At 38.8% G+C, this 19,057-nt stretch overlaps 3 protein-coding genes across 3 annotated transcripts; all 3 read right to left on the bottom strand.

Moving 5' to 3' along the window:
• Positions 1-86: 86 nt before the first annotated feature.
• On the bottom strand, positions 87-4,037 carry LOC144651129 (uncharacterized). The gene is made up of 3 exons (XM_078511022.1): positions 3,585-4,037; positions 2,830-2,895; positions 87-1,467 (listed from the first exon to the last, which is right to left on the bottom strand). Exons 1-3 carry the CDS (start codon positions 3,855-3,857, stop codon positions 847-849), a joined length of 960 nt encoding a protein of 319 aa, XP_078367148.1. The 5' UTR covers positions 3,858-4,037; the 3' UTR covers positions 87-846.
• Positions 4,038-5,266: 1,229 nt separating this feature from the next.
• On the bottom strand, positions 5,267-8,037 carry LOC144648993 (somatostatin receptor type 1-like). The gene is made up of 2 exons (XM_078508446.1): positions 8,020-8,037; positions 5,267-7,179 (listed from the first exon to the last, which is right to left on the bottom strand). The coding sequence occupies exon 2, from the start codon at positions 7,172-7,174 to the stop codon at positions 6,209-6,211; it is 966 nt and encodes a 321-aa protein (XP_078364572.1). The 5' UTR covers positions 7,175-7,179; positions 8,020-8,037; the 3' UTR covers positions 5,267-6,208.
• A 1,675-nt stretch (positions 8,038-9,712) lies between these two features.
• LOC144651127 (calcium uniporter protein, mitochondrial-like) lies at positions 9,713-18,990 on the bottom strand. The gene is made up of 6 exons (XM_078511020.1): positions 18,885-18,990; positions 18,598-18,673; positions 12,580-12,858; positions 12,175-12,266; positions 11,202-11,474; positions 9,713-10,384 (listed from the first exon to the last, which is right to left on the bottom strand). Exons 1-6 carry the CDS (start codon positions 18,966-18,968, stop codon positions 10,151-10,153), a joined length of 1,038 nt encoding a protein of 345 aa, XP_078367146.1. The 5' UTR covers positions 18,969-18,990; the 3' UTR covers positions 9,713-10,150.
• Between the last annotated feature and the right edge of the window lie 67 nt (positions 18,991-19,057).

The raw sequence follows: 19,057 nt of genomic DNA, 5'->3' as shown, positions 1-19,057 counted from the left end.
ATACTGTCATTGACCATACCTCTCGACATTGAGCAGAATTCTCTCGGTAATTGGTAGAACATGTATGTGCCACAGGAAGGGGTGTGGTCCTCAAATAGGGTGTCTCCTTTGCCTTTGTGGCATTATGATCCCGGTGTAATTCTCAGATAGGGTGTCTCCTTTGCCTTTTTGGCATTATAATCCCGGTGTAATTCTCAGATAGGGTGTCTCCTTTGCCTTTTGGCATTATGATCCCGGTGTAATTCTCAGATAGGGTGTCTCCTTTGCCTTTGTGGCATTATGATCCCGGTGTAATTCTCAAATAGGGTGTCTCCTTTGCCTTTTTGGCATTATGATCCCGGTGTAATTCTCAGATAGAGTGTCTCCTTTGCCTTTTTGACATTATAATCCCGGTGTAATTCTCAGATAGGGTGTCTCCTTTGCCTTTTTGGCATTATGATCCCGGTGTAATTCTCAGATAGGGGTCCTTCGCTAAAATTGTAGTGCGTAAATCTCCACTGAACACAATGAAAGCATCCATAAAACTAAACCACCAGTTGACACATGGTTGAACTATTAACAAAGCGTTTTATAAAGTTATTGATTTGGCTTTGTTTCTTTTCATCTTTGTCTGTATATACAGTTTTTTATTTTTTATCATTAAATAAAGGGTTTTAGAACCTTTGTGGCACACACCTTCCGTATTCTAAATTGACAGGTGTGCCCCCCCCCCCCCACCCCCAGGGACACTAGGGAAAACAGTTACAAAGCAACACCAAGAAAGACTGCAATTTTTGGATAATAGCTTTTACTACAGTATGGTTTTCAAAACATCTCTGTGTGTATGAATGGAAGCGGATTTACGTTCTAAAAGCTTGAGGTTTCCATGACAACTGCCTTAATGTACTTGATTCCGACCTTCTCTCCGCTGTCTCCTTTATACACCTCTAGACAAAGTCCCTTGCTGAACATAAGTCGGTGACTATACCCAGTCACCTTGGTAAAGCCTCCGTCATGCGCGGTGTGGCATGAGCCCCAGCGCTCATCCAACTTGAGAGTGAAAACAAACTGACCAGGGTAGTGTAAGTCCTTTGTCCTGGGAGATTCGTACTCAATGTGTCTTATGGACGACAGAGAAGATACTCCTGGGATACCCTCCACTCCATAACAAGGAGCGTGGTCGGGATAATTTTCCTTATCGCACGCTTCAAAGCCCAGGAATCGACTTCCATCCGAGATACCATATCTTATGTCGCTGTCAAATGTGTTTCCAATATGAACATCGTGGACAGCAGTTATCTCCACTGTCAAACGAATTGAGTCTTGCAGGACTCCAGCAGCGACCAAAGGAATTTTAAGGAGAGCCGCTTCATTTACTGAACCCTCATTGAATGTCATTTGAGCAGGGGATACTGTATGTTGACAATTAATGAAAGACGCATGCGTCTGAAGCCATAAGGGAGTCATGTGTAAGATCTTGAAAAACCCCTGAAATGGATATGTTCAGAAAAATCTTAACTTGGTTGTAAGAGAGACATGTTATAGGTGCTAAAGATCGCCATAAATTTAGCGCTCAATTTAATTTTTAAAAGATTTCGGCCTAATGTCTACCTATCACTTAACTTTGCAGGTGACTTGTCTTCATAGTTGTTGTAACGTTAGTTACCAAATGAGTTCACATGATAAAACATTTGTCGACTTTATATCCAAGTTATTTTAGAATATAGCCGCTGTATACGCGCGATGGAATTCTAGCGGGCATTATTTTTTATAGAACATAGCTGAAAACTATAGAAGCCCGGTACCCCGGATGTGCGAATTGTTTGTCGAATTTCGCTGAATTCGCGACTTCGTCGACTTCGCCTCTATTCTCTTCTTTTGTTGTTTGAATGATGCTTTAAAGCAGCAAGTTTTTATCAGAAACGTTTTACATGCTTAAATGGAAGTAAGACAGTGCCAAAGGAAGCGACAGATGAAGAAAGAATCGTTGAAATTTGTTGTTTTTCTTTGGAGTTGTGTACGCCACTATTTTGCCGTGAACTGCCGAAATTGATTGGAAATTATTTAGCAAAACAAGCCGGACTCTAGAAACGCTTTGAGGTAAGAAACCTTTTTTAGCCACAATCTGAAGACAGAACTCTCCACTTTTGTTCTTTTTAAATCGAAATTAGAGGCGAATTTGAAAAACTTGCTGCGAAACGAACGCATGGAAATTTTTCATTTGAATGAAATTGAAGTAGGCTTGAATGCGTAAATATTTCAACTAGATTTGTCGGCTTTGTGAGAATCTTTTGGTAGCCGGAGAAAGGACTATAAATAGGAAATATGAATGAAATGGTATCTTGGTTTATTTATAAAGAAGCCGCCAAAGAAAAGAATAAACTAAACTTTCACTTTTACCGATGTTGCGTGCGTTTGTAAATGCCGTGAGCGGCCGCAAGTCTTGTAGGTTCTGTGCTCTTTTTAATGCTATATTCTAAACCCACTAGAAGATGGTTTTCCCATGTCCTATAAGAAAATAATGCACTTTTGAGGTCTATAAAAGCAGCTGAATGCCCTCGCCTTACGGCTCGGGCATCCACTAGCAGCTTTTATAGACCTCAAGCGTGCATTATTTTCTTATAGAACATGGAAAACCATCTTCTAGTAGGTAAATAATGTGCCAGGGTGACCGGGCGAAGAGAGACAACTTAGAGTCGATAAAGTGCGCGTTTGATTGTTGTTGTTGTTTTTTTTTCATTGGCTGAGGAGTTTGGAAATATCAAAAACTTAGTTGAGTGCAAGGGTGCTTCTTACAATTCTGAGTGAGCTCTCCTTTAAAGTAAGCAAAACCCTCGTAAAATACGTTACCTCGCTACCAAAACGTTCCGGTTGGAAAATTGGAACACAGAATGATTCATTTAGGAGTTGCTGCGCCTGCAAAAGTATCGGAAAAATAAATTGTTTACAGCAAAATTGACAATAATAGCCTCTATAGAGGTTGCTTATGTCACAAATCAAAGTTATTTACAGAGGGTCCTCAATACTGAGATCTAATTTAATACATTATGCAAAACAATTAAGTAAACTACAAAATGTATCCAAATACAAAAATGTCTAAAATCCCTTTTTAAGTCCTGACTTTAAAAGCTAACAACAATTGCATTGTTCAAATGACGCATATGTCGGTAGTGGGCTGTAACCAACTGTGATAATATAAAGATTAAACATTTCTGAACATTTTACAAAAGAGTTAAAAGGACCTAAAAGCTGACCTCATTTACGCCCTCTAAACTGTAGAAAGCCGTCTTAAAACTCCTCCTTTTTTATCCACCGCCGGTCAAGCAGAAATGTTTTCTATTCGGCTAAGCGAAGCGAAAAAATATAAAATGGCATTTCACCTTTAACTGTATGTCATTTGTTGAATATGATTAACTAGCTATTAATCGGTCGTAAGGTCTACCTGCGATCCTTAAAAAAATGAAGCCCAAAACAATTACTAGATTTACTTCCAAAATTTTGTCGTCTAATAAATATCCAAAACAGCAAAAACTTGAAGTTATTTAGGATTTAACACTACATAACGCAGATAATTTTTGAAAATTATATCAATTAAAAGTACTTACTGAATTTATTGCTGTAATTTGAAGAAGTAGAGTTACTCCCATGACGCAGGGAATGACAGAATAAGGCAAAAACATGGTTCGCTTTAACTGATTACTTGCAAGTTTTACAAATGAATCTATCACGGACTTGGTTAAACTCTCGTGACTGACATGGACCGGAGACAAGGACAATGCAGCGGTAATTATTATACTCTTTTTTTCTGACATCAAAATACAAAATCTATTAAAGGTCCCAAAGCTTTCTTGTAGCATCTGTTGGGAGAATTTGATCATACGTCAAGACAAGTTTAGGTTGGTGATCAGTTTGTTAATACTCATGACCTGAAAGCTTGTCTCTGTATTGACACTATGAGGAGAAGTGAGATGCTGATCATACAAAAAGCTTTAACAAATTCTAATATTGAGCAGTTTACGTCTAGTGTTTGTATTTAAATTGGAATTTATTTCAACTATTGACTCAGCTGCCCGACATCCGATAGTGCAAGCTGTTCTATTCACACGGTTCACGGCCGTTCAAAGTCGGTCCCTGGTTTTGATTCTGTCATAGGAATACTAGATAGCATCCACCTTAACCGAGGGTGGTAAAGGGTTTTTTCGTGATCGATGAATTGGAAAACTAGTAGACAATTAAGTCACGAGACTTTGTTTATAAGAATTAACAGAATATGCATCCAGTACCTCGAATAAATGCCGGGGGGGGGGGGGGTGTATTCAAACTGAACCTTGTAGATCCGTCGTTTGTTTAAACCTGGCGTCTATTCGGGCTCCGGCGTTTAATCGAGAAAATACAGTATCTAAATTGATTAATTCAACTCAGTAAAGTTTTTCACGGGATTTCTTTAATTAGTACTATTAAAATGCACAAATCACAAACTTCGTCATTTTCTGCAGAAGTGCGAGCCAGTCAGAACTGAACATGCTGAACGGAAACCATTCAACTCCTCGCATTGCTTTCTTGCTGGCTGACAGCATTTCATGCGCCTTTTGACTCGAAACACTTTCATCTGTAACTGCAAACTGTTCTTGAGGGCTTAAAAATTACGACAGCATGCCTGAAAAATCTAACGAAGAAGCAAATCCTCAGCCTTCTCGCAGAATCCAAAAGAATGCGGCAATTAGTGATTCTGAATGCAACTGTTGTCTTCGTGAAACTCGTCAGCTCAGGCAACTAATGTCAAAATCCCAGTTCAGATCATTGAACAATTAATTCCGTAAAAGCTTTATTAAGTCCCCCTCCTTCTGTGTGGGCCCCGTCGCTGGGACCTCCGTGCGGAAGTTTATTTTTTTTTATTAGCGGCCCCCTCCCCGCTCCCACCATCTCTAGATAGTATGGTGCGTTAGCAAACAGCACTAAAATGTTCAAACGTACACTTTATTTATTTCATATGTACACTAACTGATATATGGTTTGAAATAAGCCTTCGTCTCTGATGAGTCCGGGTGATGAGTCCCCTTTGTCAGTTAAAAAAGAAATAAACCTCCGGGTACTTTATATAGAGCTATTACGGGTGATTTAACTCTTCTAAATACTATTTCTTTCCTGCCTTGAAAATCCTTTGATTATTCCTTTCAAGAGAACTTTCGGGAAAAAATTGTTTTGACAAATTTTGTATGATAAGTATTAATACAATAGTGCAGTTTTCAGGCTATGGAACAGTCTAGACAACTACCATAAGTTAATGATCGAACTAGGCAGATATAACAATACGCCCAGACATAATAGGCTCTGCCCGGTCTGTGATTGTAATAAAACCGAAGGTGAAATTCATTTTCTCTTTTATTGTTCCAAATATACAACAATAAGAGATAACTTTTACAGGAAAATACAGCCTATCATCTTAAATGTCAGCCGGCTACCAGTGCCTGACTTGATTTTAGAATTAATGAATTCTTCCGATTATTTTGTGACCATGCAATTGATTAAATTTATATCATCTTGTTTTGATTTACGTAATAAAATACTATCAATGTAATTAATTTTATTTGTAATCATTTTTTTTTACTATGTTATTATTTTATTATTTTTATTATTATAATTACTTAATAAGTTTACGCTTTTGCAATATTGTAACCAATTTACAGTCATGCAAATAAAGCTTGTTGTTGTGTTGTGTGCCACAACAATAATATTCATCTCGTAAGTTTTATTGTTACTTTTAACTAAAATTCTTATTTAAGTTTATTTTTTCTTGTTACAAAACGTTATTGGTTTAATTTATTTAATAAGTTAAGTGTAACATGTATAGTTATCACTAAAAAGCGCTTCTCTGAAGTAAGTGTCACTAAAGCTGGTATTTTTTTATAGGTCATCAAACCGAACCCGCTTTTTCGCGGGACGGTGACCTATATATCTTTTCCTTTTTGTATTTTGACACATAATATCGTTGTTGTCAACCAAAAATATACAAAACTTTATTTATACTCGAATTTGAGTGTAGGTGTTAAAAACAAAGCTGATGTCTTCAAGCAAAGAGCTCGGCTACAGTTACTTTGGTACATATATTGTTACTTTCTTTAAATTAAAGCTTGCTGGATTCTTTAGGAGCTTTACTTCGCGTTTTACTACAAACGCAGTCAGTGAGAAGGCTCACCGCATATAAAAGCCAACTTTTTAAGTGACGTCATTAGAGTGACGTCGACAGTCCTTCCCCGTGCACGTTTGAATGGACGTTAGATTCTGAGGATCTCGCGCCCAGTACTCCTCGCTCTGGTTGTTGTCGCTTTCTGCGGAACACTAACGTGCACGCCGCATCCTTGAAATGAGGAATCCGAAACCAGTAGATCAGAATACTGCACATGGAATTAAAAAAGTGCAACACCTTCACAGGATTTACGAGGTGCAGATCTTGGTTGATGGGGACGAACAGGTTAATGGCGCTCATGATCATGAATGGAAGCCAAGCGATCAAGGACACAACAGTGACGATACACGCAGTGACGGTGAACCGGTGGTTACGATGACATTCGGTTTCTTGCTGAAGATCTCGAGTCACCATTTTCACTCTACACAGTAGAATGGAATACGATACAGCAATAACTAGTAACAGCACCGATAGGAAAGGCATCCAGACAAAGAAAGCAAACATCTTGGATCTGAGAACATAGAAGCCCACAATCGTTAAAGCGGGAATGACGAGCGCGCATAGCCACACCACTGCTATCAGCTGCGTGATTATTTTGTTTTTGCGGCGTCGGTATTTGAAGGGTAATAGCGTGGCTATGAGTCGTTCCACAGCAATGCAGCCATGATTTGTCACTGAAGCGAATGCCGCGGCGATGTCTAAGGTCGAGTAGAGGATATCTAGCGCCAATGTAGGCGTGTGATTCCACAGATGAGCCTGGGCGCCAAGGAAGTACACCCAGCCCGGGATAGCCACTATACCCACTAGTAGGTCAGCCACAGCTAGGTTTACCAGCAGGATGGAAGTCTGTTTACGGAGACGGGTGTTTTTGAGAAATACAGCGATGACGACTGCGTTGGTTGTTTGTGCAACTAAAGCTTCTAAACTGAAGATAACGCACCATGTTATGGCTTCGCCGGGGGCTATCAGAGATGCTTTGTCGTCTGTAGCGTTATCTGGTGTTTCCATATTCACTAAAAGAAAAATGGAGTAAACATGGTTAACGAATTCATGACAGAAAAAAATAAGCGCTTAGAATTATCACTGTCCATAACTTTTCTTTTCTTTCTTAATAGATTTGTATTTTTAGGGGAGTTTTATTGACAGGGCTGACCTTTTAACTCCCTTTTCGAATTCGCGGATTTTTTTGGAATTTGAATTTGAATAAACATGTATGTATTTTGGGATTTACGCTTGCCGTTCCTACATAAACCAAAACAACGAGATAAGAAAGCGAGAGTCAAAAATGCTTTAGAAACAATTAATAGATCAAGTTGCAAAAATAGTGGAGAGTGTTAGTTGAACAAATATGCCTTTTAAAATACGCCATTAAGGTAAATAAAGCGCGGTGTCCTATGAACAAGGGGTAGTTTAGCAAACAATCTTCCACATTAGAAATAGTACCCTCTGCGTGCCGAGTCTAGACTGCACTAGGCAAGTTCCCTTTCTCGCTAAGCGAGAAGAAAGAAAACAAGAGCCGCACAACTAATTCTACTTTCGGCTAATGTGCGCTATCTGTGGAGTGAAATCATGAGATTTACTGGCTAAATGAAGACGGCTCCAAGCATGCCAACAGTGAATGGTTTTTCGATAACACAAAACAAACCCACAAGAAGTAGAAGATTCGATATTCAACAAAATCGGTGCTGACAGCGATTAGCAGAAATATTTCGGGCGCACCTAATAAGCGAAAGGAAAAGGGCTTCAGAAATACGAAACAGCCGAATACATCTGTGTTCGCGCCTTGTTTCAAATGAGTAGCTGCCAAACTGGAAAGCATAGGCCGTTTTAACTGAATAACTGAAATGACTTACCTCGTATGATTGCAAGAGTTCTTTACTCAGTTTGCTTGCAACAGTGATTTCTGATACGTGATCAGAGAGAAACGTAAAAAACAGGAAGAATAATCTGACTGCTGCAAGGTACAGCTGTTACACTAGGCACAGCTGAACAGAACGGACAACAATTCTTTAGAATTTTTATATTTCCAAACAATATGATATTTGTTGGCCCTGTTGTCTATGAGATAAGGATAAGAGTGAAATGGCGTTCAGCGAACTAAGAAGCCGACAGGAAATCCTAGCTTCTGCTATTCTTTTTTTTCTAAAAAAAAATTAACGATACATTACAAGTCAAGAAGTTTCGACCTCTCAAAGGTTATTTTCAAGTAGGAATTAAAGTACAAAATTAGAATGAATATAGTACAATCAGTTAAAATAGGTTATAGTTTTCCAGTCTCAGGTGGGGAGGAGGAGAAGCAGCCTTGCCTTTTGGAGGCCTGGGGCGAACTACATAGGGCAGTGCCTATATACGGAGCGTGCGCAAAGCCACAGAAATGGCAGCTACATCCTCGTACCCAAGGTCTTCGTTTCGCTGCTAAGGTAAACTTTTCCTGCGCTGTCAGGGCTCCCGAATCGAACACCTTCGTCCTTTACCGTGCACGACTAAATACTCTGAAAAACTGCGACAGCAGGACTGTCTGAGCAAGTCTGTATCAATATTATGTATGCAGTTCTTTGTTGAATGAAAGCAATAGCTCAATTTAACAATAGAGGTATTGTTAAACTATTTTTGGACAATTTTAAAATTGCTGTTTAAAAATTTAGTTATCGAAAAAAATTTATAAAACTTTGCCCAAACTTTTCCGAATTTTTGAATTAGAATTTTGAAACCTTGGTTTTACTGTGTTTGATAGTCGTTTTTGATTTATGGAGAAAAACAATTTTTCATGTTTTGTGTGACAAACACTCTTGCTACAATTTTGAATTCGCCTTTAATACTTGCGTAAACTTTGCGATTCACCTGGATTAAATATAAACAAAAGAAAGACGTAGAATTAATGAACTAGAACTTGAAACTAAACTCAACGGGTATAACTATTGAACAAGAATCGAAAAAATACAAGAAAAAATGATAACGAAAACTAATTTACAAACTAAAGCATACGAAACTTTATACGGATTTAAAAACAATAGTGCTAATGATGTTACGAAATTAACAATAAACGATTACATAAAACGACACCGAGAAACTAACTTGCACAAAAAATACATAACAATGAACTACGCTAAACAAAGAAACTAAAAACCGAACAAAAAACTGACGAGAATTAAAACTAATAACAGCGCAAAACTGCTTCTTTTCTGGATATTTAGCTAAAAGCACAGACTATATTAGGATTGCAATATAATTTTTATGGCTACAACATTAGCCCGCGAGATGAAAAGCGATGATGTCATTCTTAGCAACAGGGTGATTGGCAGCATTTCCTCACTGTATCCAAGCACCGCTATGAGGACAATAAAACGTGACGACTTGCTTTCTCTCCCCCCCTCCCCCCCCCCCACCCCCCTCTGCATCTGCCATCGCCTCACCGACTTTGGCAGCATGATACGAGTGACATCTTTATACTTTATCAAGAAATGTCACATCGGTGTTAACGGAACTAAAACCCTGGCTCTGCATTAATTTCTAAATACACCGTGAACGTAATTTAAACATCGCAGATTTTCTATTTGGCACTAATAACTTTTATTGAAAGCCTTTTTTGTGAAGGGGCCGGGGGTTATACCTCTGTTAATAAGACCATCCACAAGCGATAAAAATGTGGCCATATTAACTGGGATCTTTTGTACAATGCGTATGTCAGGCAAAAATGTCTTCACTCTTGTTTTCATAAGAATTAACGTTTCCCATGACTTACATTGTCAAAAGGTCGGTTACAAGTAGTAGTCTTAAGAATAATCTCACTCTGATGATAACCCTAAATTGAATATATAGAAAACGATGACAAGCGAGTTCTTGAGAAGACAAGACAGACAATTTAGGTTCATAACAGTACCAACTGCCAAGGAGATACAGGTATACCTATATACAAACTTGTATTATTTTAATATCAATTCACTCTAAATTACTTCAACACCCCCGTGGTTGATCAGGTCCATTTCACTGAGTGTCTTTTTCATCGTCTTTGTTCGCGATATTGCTTAACAATTCCATTCGCGCATTTTCTGGAAGGTGTAGAAACAGCGGGCTTCGTAGAACTTGCAAATCTTCTTCAATTTTATTCATGGCATCTTTAATAGCGTTGTATCTTTTGACATCAAAAATTTTCCTCTTCGACAGTTTGTGGAAAAACAGAAGAAACTGCCTGTCTCGGGCATCAGGGTACAAGAATTCCTAAAAAATAAAATACATTTTAGCACACACTAAACATGGACCATGTACAATACATAAAACTGTCCAAACAGTACCCCTGACCATAATTTGCATTATAACTTAAGGAATTTGTTAAACAAGACGACACCAGCGGACCACTAGCCGAACGTGGTTGAAATTTCTATTTTTTAAAACCGAACACTTGTCCACTGAACGCGCCTGATACTAGAAAAAAATCTGACGAGGCTATTGCTGGAATATTCTCGTAATCACGGAAAGAAGGCCCTCCGCTTGGACATCATTAAAGTTAATCTCAATGACTTGATTCAGATGTGAAAAGCTCCAAGAAAAGAAGCAGTTGAGCATCGACGAAATTTTCACACTGTGACATGTTTTACAGTGTAACTATTGTCCATTATGATTAATCACCTCCGTGTAATTCTTGAACTGTCTCTGGTAACAGTTTTGTTTGTGCGTGTGAAACGTTATGTACAGTATTATCGGGAACAAACTAATTAACTTGAATTGTAATTTTGCTACTTTTTGGGAATAAGTTAAAAGCTCTTTAAAGCCCTCCGGGCTTATTTCATTTCACGACCTTGTAAATTGCGCCTGGAGGTGGGGGGAAGGGAGGGGATGGGAGTATTAAATAGAGTAAGGTTTTAAAGAGAGGGGAGTTAAAAAAAATAGTAATTAAACGAAAAATACCAAAATTACAGTCAATATCAGCGAAATTTCAGCTGAAAATTGACTATAAATTATAGTCAATCTATAAATTATAGTCAGAGTTAATAGTAGTTGTATTCATTCCTGTCATATGATTAGCTTTGACACTGACCTGTCTAGTCAAAACAAAGTAAGCATAGCAAGCCATGGCTGTTCCATATCCCACAAAATACGTCACAGGTTCCATGATATCCCATGAGTACTCCCACCACGTCAGACGAGCCAGCAGACCAAACTGGAATGCCATATAACCCAGCCCTCCCCACACTACTAAATTGGTTCTCTGCGCTGATTTCCGATCAATTTCTGCTTTAAGATCCTCTAGTGGTTTGAGTTCCAGTTGTAGCTTTTCCAACTCTTGCATGAGATGACGTTCTTTTTCCAGCTTAAAGTAAAAACACAATATTAATCGGTGATGTGGTCAGGGAAGTGAACCGTGTTTTTCCAAGATAAGAGAAATCCAGAATGTAGAAAAAAAATCACGAGGGGAGCGATACAGGTGTGAGCCGGAGAATCTACGGTGCGGGGAATGTGCAAAAAACGTCTTACTCTCCAGTCAATGCCGTTCATTTGTACCATTGATTTGCATAATAAATAAATAAATAAATAATAAATAATAAATTTCTGCGCGCACGTGACCTTAAACATTCAGTGAATGCATGACTTTGCTGCCAGTAGTTACATGGGAACTAAAAATTCAATGACTTAAGTCTTTTTGATCAACCTTGCAGTTAGGGGTTTGGCTTCAAAGGCCACATAGCAATGAAATGACAGTAACAAGGTAGCAGGATTTGCTTGTGCCAAAAAAAAAACATGTCTGGCCTACAAAGGGACAATTCCAAGGCAAGGATCCATTACTGTTTATATCCTTACTTCCACAAGTCTCAAAGAATTACCACAGTGGAGTCAGCTTTAAACACATAAGATATACTTCTTTTCTCTATGTTTAAAGGGATAACCCTAAAATTTAAAATTTTCTTTGCCTCATCATCAGCCCCAAAAATGTTAATGTTACAGGTTTTTGGTACCCAAAAGTAGTGACCCTTCAAAAATAATGATAGAAGAAGACTGGGTCATTACATTACCTGATGTTGTTCTATGTTCATGGCACTGTATAATTGATGAACCAAGGTTTTAATATGTGCAACTGACCTAAAGTCATCAATGGGAGGCTTGCCTGTAAACATCAAAATTATCAACAAAGTTAACATAAATCCAACATATCCAGCTGAAGCATACAAGGGGGGGGGGGGGGACTGGAGAGGGCTGAGGGAGGGGCCAGGGATCACCAGGGAGGGAGTGGACATTGAATGAGCCACACTTCCAACTGAGAATAAGGGAATGTATGTTATACAACAGACAAAGGATGTTTGATTTCAACTACATCATAGCCAAACAAATTGCTACATTGGAGGATATGCGTATTCATGAACAGTTTTAAGTTGTGTTGGTTGGTTGAAAAAATTCCAATAATTTCTAATAACACTTACTCTCATCAGGCACTGATACAAGATATGAATCTTCATTTAAGACCAGCTTAAAGTTTGACTGCAGTAACACATCCACACCAGTGCTGCCAGAAATCCTGGTGCCATCTTCATTGTAAACCATGGCTCTTTCAACGCCCTTATCTTCTTGTTGTATGTCCTGAAGGAAATCTTTCACCGTGTGACTGAGTGGGCGCAGAGTAAACTCACATCTTTCTCTCCTTGATGGTAATGGTACAGAAATAACAGGGAAACCACTTTTAAATGCCACAGCAACATCATCTATCGAAATGATAAAAAAGTTGAAGGTTATGTTACTGTAATATGAAAACAAACCATTTAAAACAGCACTTGTCTCAAATCGCTTATTAGCAAGTTATTTACAATTTTTCTAAAGAGGCTATGTCAAGCAATTTTAGGTAATTTCAGCACTGCGCAACTGGTCATAGAATTAACTGATATATCACAATAGTGGCTTTAAACTGTAGAAGAACTCAAAAGAAACACAGAAAGGCCAAAAAGGGGCATGCCATAGATAGGCAAAATTTGGGAAGATTTATGGATTGCATTCAGGAAAACTCGAAAAATGTTGGCTGGCGCAACTTTTTCAAGTTTATCTCTGTCAATTTCTATGTGCCATTTACGATGCTCGTAAATTGTCCTTGTTTGTTATGTGGCCATGATTTTGCCAATAAAAGACTTTTGCTCTGCCAATATGAAGTTTAGAGCTCTTAATTAACAAAATAAATTATAGAATTACCTAACAAACCGTGACCTAGCCCCATATATAAACCCATTTGGTCCTGGAGATTTTTTCTGGTCAGTTATGAGCTAAATCAGCTCTAAGCTACTCAAAGCAGCATTTGCAAGAGGTTTGTGAACAATAAACTATAGAAATACATCATAACCCATGGTCACATGAACCAACCTGACAAGGGTTGGCCTTCATTTTGCTTCTGGACCAAAATAAACATCACTTATACTTTCCAATTATGATACCCAAGGCAGAGAAATTGCCAAAATATTTACAAAAATGCTTAGAAAAATGAATGAAAACTCAGAGGAGAATTTCCCTCTTCTACCCCTGGCTACTCCATCACAAGAATTTCATGTCCCACTTTAATGCTTTCTTGGAAATTTTTTAACTCAAAACAAGCCTGGTACATGACCAACAGGGTTAGGGTGCCCAATAGGGTTGGGCACCGGAGGGAAGAAGGAGCAGGGGGCGTCCTAGGGAAACATGGAGGAGAACAGTGGAGGGTGAGAGGCGGAAGATGGGTTTTGCCACCTGGGCAGAGACAGTCAATGGTGCGGAAGACAGAGTGGAGTGGAGGAAAGTAATCAATCAATCGCCCTATTTCTCCCAGAGGAGACTTAGGAATCAGATGACATGACCAACAACTACAAACAGCAAAAAAAGATAAGAAAAGAGAGGATTAGGTAACAACAGAAAACAAAATGGAAATGAGAAAGAGGTAGGTTGATTTTTGTGCTGTCTTAGCTAAAATGTCATGAAATGTGACGTTAGTGACAAGCTAGTGTTTAAAATTATGTTGCAAATAAAAATGACTGTTTGAGTGGTTTTTAGACCTAATCATACCTTTTTGGTATGCTTCGGTAGCATATCAGGCGAGTTTGTCAGAGCCATGGTTCGTAAAATACCCATAGCGAGACCAAACGAGCCTGATATGCAGCCAAAGGGTACCAAAAAGGTACGATTAGGTATTTACCGTACCCAAATTCAGCCAAAAATCCTGTTATATTTCTCGCTCTGTTAAAGCCATGCTTGCAAAGTACGTACTGCAAATTGTGTTGACTTGGCCTTCAACACTTTTACTAAGTTCCTCTCAGGGGGGAGGAAGAAACGAGGTCTGGGACCGAGTAGCGATGCTCTCACAACTTGCAAAGCGATCAATTCACGATGTAGTCAGCGGTTTTTGGACGATGATGCAACAGGCAATCTTTTCCCGCGAAATGGAAGCTGCTATGCCGTGGAATCACTTATTATAAAGGGGTTCAATTCTCTTAACTAAAAATCTAAAAGCAGCGTGTTTATCCGAAAATTTCGATATCGTCGTGTAGTTTAAAGAACGCAGAATTTTGTGATGCCGTGCTACTTTTCAGTGCTGAAATGCAAATGTTTGTACCATGATTTTCAACTGGCCCACATGGGGATTGTAAATGAAGTAAAACAAAGAAAGACCAAGTCAACAAACAACCTCGAAACAATAGAGCAAGAACAATAGCTCCGAACAGCGCGGGAATATATCTTTTTTATTACTACATATATAAAAAAATCGAACTCTCTCACTGGTCCCATGTTGTTATTGTTTTGGCAAGTTCACAAAGAAAGGAGCTGCTCATGCGCCTTAGAGACATCCGCTGACTACCGCCCCGATGATTGCTTTGCAAGTTGTGAGAGCATCGCTCAGATTTCATATTAGAGAATGTATGGGAAGTTGCTTCCCCCCCCCCCCCGGTTCCTCTTCTGCCTTTTTTTCCACTCGTTTGTTTAGAGTTTCATTCTCTAAATTTTCAAAATCAAAATTAATCGAAAAATTGGAAATTCCGACTCCATTGTTTCAGTCTAAATGTTTAGTACTCGTCGGCAAACATCGCGCAATTGGCGAGCGCGCTCAAGTTTAGTTTTGGCGGGAAAGTTTTTCTCTTTTTACGACCGCTAAACACCGCTAAATTTAAATTACTAAGTTCTGTTTTATTGTTAAAACCTTTTTTCAATTCATCATACAGTAGCACTACTTTACTTTAAAGTGATATCGTGGCATAACAGGCCAGTGACTTAATATCATTGGATATCAGGACAGTAGATCCCGCTTCTGATTGGCTACTTGCGAATTTGGGTACGGTAAGGATCAAAATTACGTAAAGCAAGAAGGATAATAGAATAATGTATCAGTCAATTCCAAGCGAGATCATCCCCCCCCCCCCCCCCGGACAACCCCCGGACATTTGACCGCTACTGAGGCCCAGATAGTGGGGAATTTGATCGAACAGAAGCCCGGATGGTCGGGCATTTGTCCGTTGACAAAATGTGTCATAAACTATAAAACGCTAGCGAGCTCAAGCGCGTGAAGTTAGTATTTGGTTTCGTTAATATTAAGTATCTAGTTTCCACGTATCTATCTTTTCCTATTAAAATTGGCTAATAAATAGGGCATGAGTGTCCGTTTAGACCAAGTGTTAACGAGAAGGTAACTTGTCGTTAGCAAATCCGGTCCGTGTGTCATTCGTCCATTCCATTTTTAATTGAAATCAAAAATAAAATTTTGCTTTTACATTTTGTATTTATCAATTTGTCTCGATTAATTTGGAAACAAAATTAAAACCTGTAGAAATCAAAATTATATTTTAAGGATTCAGATTTGGAAAACTGATTTAGTCAATGCTATTTTTCAGTTTTAAAACTTTTAAATAAATGAATAATAGTTCGTCGTTAACAGAACTTAAATTCGCCTTTACAAACCAAAATTGAAACTTGATTTTAATTTTTCATTTTGGTTTATGATGAAAATCGAAAATTGATTGACCGAAATCAAAAATCAAAAATTGATTTCAATTTTCAATTTTGGTTTATGATCGAGAGTTGAAAATCAATCGCGCGGAACGAGAGCAAAATTTGACGCAGTAGGGGTAGGTTGAGTCACTCTCTGAGTTGCTCTTCGCCTGTGCAGGGTTATACCTTCCTCTACCTGAAATGTGACCATATCTCCCGGGGTATCTTAGTCACGTGCCATGAAATTCCCCCCCCCCACCCGTGCGTGGGACTCCATACGAGGGCCTGTCGGGGGGGGGGGATGCTTACTTGCGTAGCAGGCGCTCGAGAAGTAATACAGCCCGAGCCTGAGCGCACCTCTTCGCTCCATTACAAACTCGCGCAGCACTATTTTCCTACTCGACTAGGCTACAGGATGCTCATACCATGTAGGGACTCGCCATTGTGTAAATAAATGTGTATCGCCTTCAAAATATTCTCTCAAATAAGTCTTACTTTAACACAAGTGCTTAAGTGATCTGTAGACGAAGTTTAATTTTCACAAAAAGCTCACACATGCCTTTACTGGAAAACTATTTCGTCTTGTGCAATTGTTGAATTATCGTGACACGAAAAAAAGCGAGATACTTTTTTTATTCGTTAGATACGTTACAAATATTTAACGTGTAAACGACTCGAAGTTTCGAAAATTCTCTGATGGGATAACTCGAAACGTGAACACCCCAAGTGCTGCTACGAGCATCCTCTAGTCAGAGCTTGACTCGTGGCGAGTCCCTACATGGTATGAGCATCCTGTAGCCTAGTTGAGTAGGAAAATAGTGCTGCGCGAGTTTGTAATGGAGCGAAGAGGTGCGCTCAGGCTCGGGCTGTATTACTTCTCGAGCGCCTGCTACGCAAGTAAGCATCCCCCCCCCCGACAGGCCCTCGTATGGAGTCCCACGCACGGGGGGGGAGGGGGAATTGCATGGCACGTGACTAAGATACCCCGGGAGATATGGTCACATTTCAGGTAGAGGAAGGTATAACCCTGCACAGGCGAAGAGCAACTCAGAGAGTGACTCAACCTACCCCTACTGCGTCAAATTTTGCTCTCGTTCCGCGCGATTGATTTTCAACTCTCGATCATAAACCAAAATTGAAAATTGAAATCAATTTTTGATTTTTGATTTCGGTCAATCAATTTTCGATTTTCATCATAAACCAAAATGAAAAATTAAAATCAAGTTTCAATTTTGGTTTGTAAAGGCGAATTTAAGTTCTGTTAACGACGAACTATTATTCATTTATTTAAAAGTTTTAAAACTGAAAAATAGCATTGACTAAATCAATTTTCCAAATCTGAATCCTTAAAATATCATTTTGATTTCTACAGGTTTTAATTTTGTTTCCAAATTAATCGAGACAAATTGATAAATACAAAATGTAAAAGCAAAATTTTATTTTTGATTTCAATTAAAAATGGAATGGACGAATGACACACGGACCGAATCCGCTAGTACTCGTCGGCAAAACGACCGCAATTCAACAAGAAAACCTACTCACAATGACATTTCAGCCCCGACTGGTTGGGCATTTGACTGTGCAACTGGCCCACATAGTGCAGGGTGGCAAAGGGTTTTCGCGTGACGCGTGATGTCCCCAAAATTAGCAGCGTGATGCGTGATGGAGCCAAAAAAAGCCGCGTGATGCGGGACTGGACATCACAACGTGATCCTTGATTTGACTATTTTACAAGAGCGTGACACGTGATTTACTTCAAGGTTATCCATGATATTTAAAGCTCTTCAAAGTAAAATACATTTAAATGAACGTCGATAAAGAGGCTCGCTGGTTTCAATTCTGGAACTAAGATTTATTCTAAATAACCTCGCCAGTCTTCAAAGTTTGAAAAATTTCACCGAAATTTGGCATTGGGATTATTACAAATTTGTCCAAAAAACATTTTAGTAATTTTTTGTTCAAAAATAAACAATAACAGGCAACCAATCCAAGAAAATTTGCCTACAATGTAATTTTCAATAATACATCATCAAAAAGTTGAAATCCTCCAAAATAAGCTCAGCACACTTTCTTATTTTTACGTGATACGTGATTGTTTAAAAATGTTCTTCGTGATACGTGATTTAACTCAAAAATTCAACGTGAACCATTGGTACCCCCCCCCCTTTATAGTGGGGAATTTGATCAGATATTTTGAAAAAAAGTCAAATGCCCGGGGGTTTGCCCGGGGGGGGGGGATGATCTCGCTTGGAATTGACTGATACATAATCCCAGAGTGGGCACTCCCGTATGGGTATGCTGCTGTGAAAGCTAGGTGATTCAATAGATCTACAATAAATGTTATCTTCCCTTCCAGAAAAGAAACTATTTAGCATTTAGACGTATAACTTAAACGCTAAAGATATTAAAGCTTATGTTCCAGCAGATACCAGATACAAATTAAGCTTCTAAATGTCCGTTGTCCTCAGACGGCAGCGAAATGTAAACAAAAGTGATCTCTTCCTTACCGTTTCTGCATCGCGAGGAAACACAAATCCAGTGCTTTGATATCTTATTCAAAATTCTATTATCTTGACGTGTACCCTAAAATAAATTAAACAGGTGAACAAATATGACAATAAAAACTAAAGAAGAGTATTGCCTAAATATTGTCAGAGATGATATTAATTTGCATTTACAACACCGTATACACTTTTCACCAAGTCCTTTCGTTAAAAATAAATTGCAGCTCGAATAAATGGAAACGAAATAAAATTCTACAAAAGTCAAATCGTAATGCCAGCTCTTAATTTACCTTAAAACCAAAGAAAGCGATCGAAGATCGACAAAGCCTCGGAATGCCCGCCATGTCAAGTGCTCGCCCAAACAACAAGCGCATAGTGATGGGAGGGGTAGGTAGGACCTTTTTACCCAAGGGAAAAAGACCTAAGATATTGTTCCTTTCTTCTTCTCAAAAGTCTGTTGTTA

The sequence above is a fragment of the Oculina patagonica genome, chromosome 4 (genome assembly GCF_052425735.1).
Source record: "Oculina patagonica isolate OP01 chromosome 4, crgOcupat, whole genome shotgun sequence".
Taxonomy (NCBI): domain Eukaryota; kingdom Metazoa; phylum Cnidaria; class Anthozoa; order Scleractinia; family Oculinidae; genus Oculina; species Oculina patagonica.
The sequence above is the reverse complement of the archived record's forward strand: the minus strand, read 5'-3'. Positions and strand labels throughout refer to the sequence as shown.

What these genes read in the sequence shown, in the direction of transcription:
- LOC144651129 (XM_078511022.1), bottom strand. Translation starts at nt 3,857, where the DNA reads ATGATCAAATTCTCCCAACAGATGCTACAAGAAAGCTTTGGGACCTTT. An exon ending in AAATTACAGCAATAAATTCA is followed by an intron (nt 2,896 to 3,584) that starts GTAAGTACTTTT and finishes ATACTTTTGCAG; the next exon opens with GCGCAGCAACTCCTAAATGA. An exon ending in CGGAACGTTTTGGTAGCGAG is followed by an intron (nt 1,468 to 2,829) that starts GTAACGTATTTT and finishes TATCCATTTCAG; the next exon opens with GGGTTTTTCAAGATCTTACA.
- LOC144648993 (XM_078508446.1), bottom strand. Translation starts at nt 7,174, where the DNA reads ATGGAAACACCAGATAACGCTACAGACGACAAAGCATCTCTGATAGCC.
- LOC144651127 (XM_078511020.1), bottom strand. Translation starts at nt 18,968, where the DNA reads ATGCGCTTGTTGTTTGGGCGAGCACTTGACATGGCGGGCATTCCGAGG. An exon ending in TGTATCAGTGCCTGATGAGA is followed by an intron (nt 12,267 to 12,579) that starts GTAAGTGTTATT and finishes TGATGTTTACAG; the next exon opens with GCAAGCCTCCCATTGATGAC. An exon ending in TGAACATAGAACAACATCAG is followed by an intron (nt 11,475 to 12,174) that starts GTAATGTAATGA and finishes TTTTACTTTAAG; the next exon opens with CTGGAAAAAGAACGTCATCT.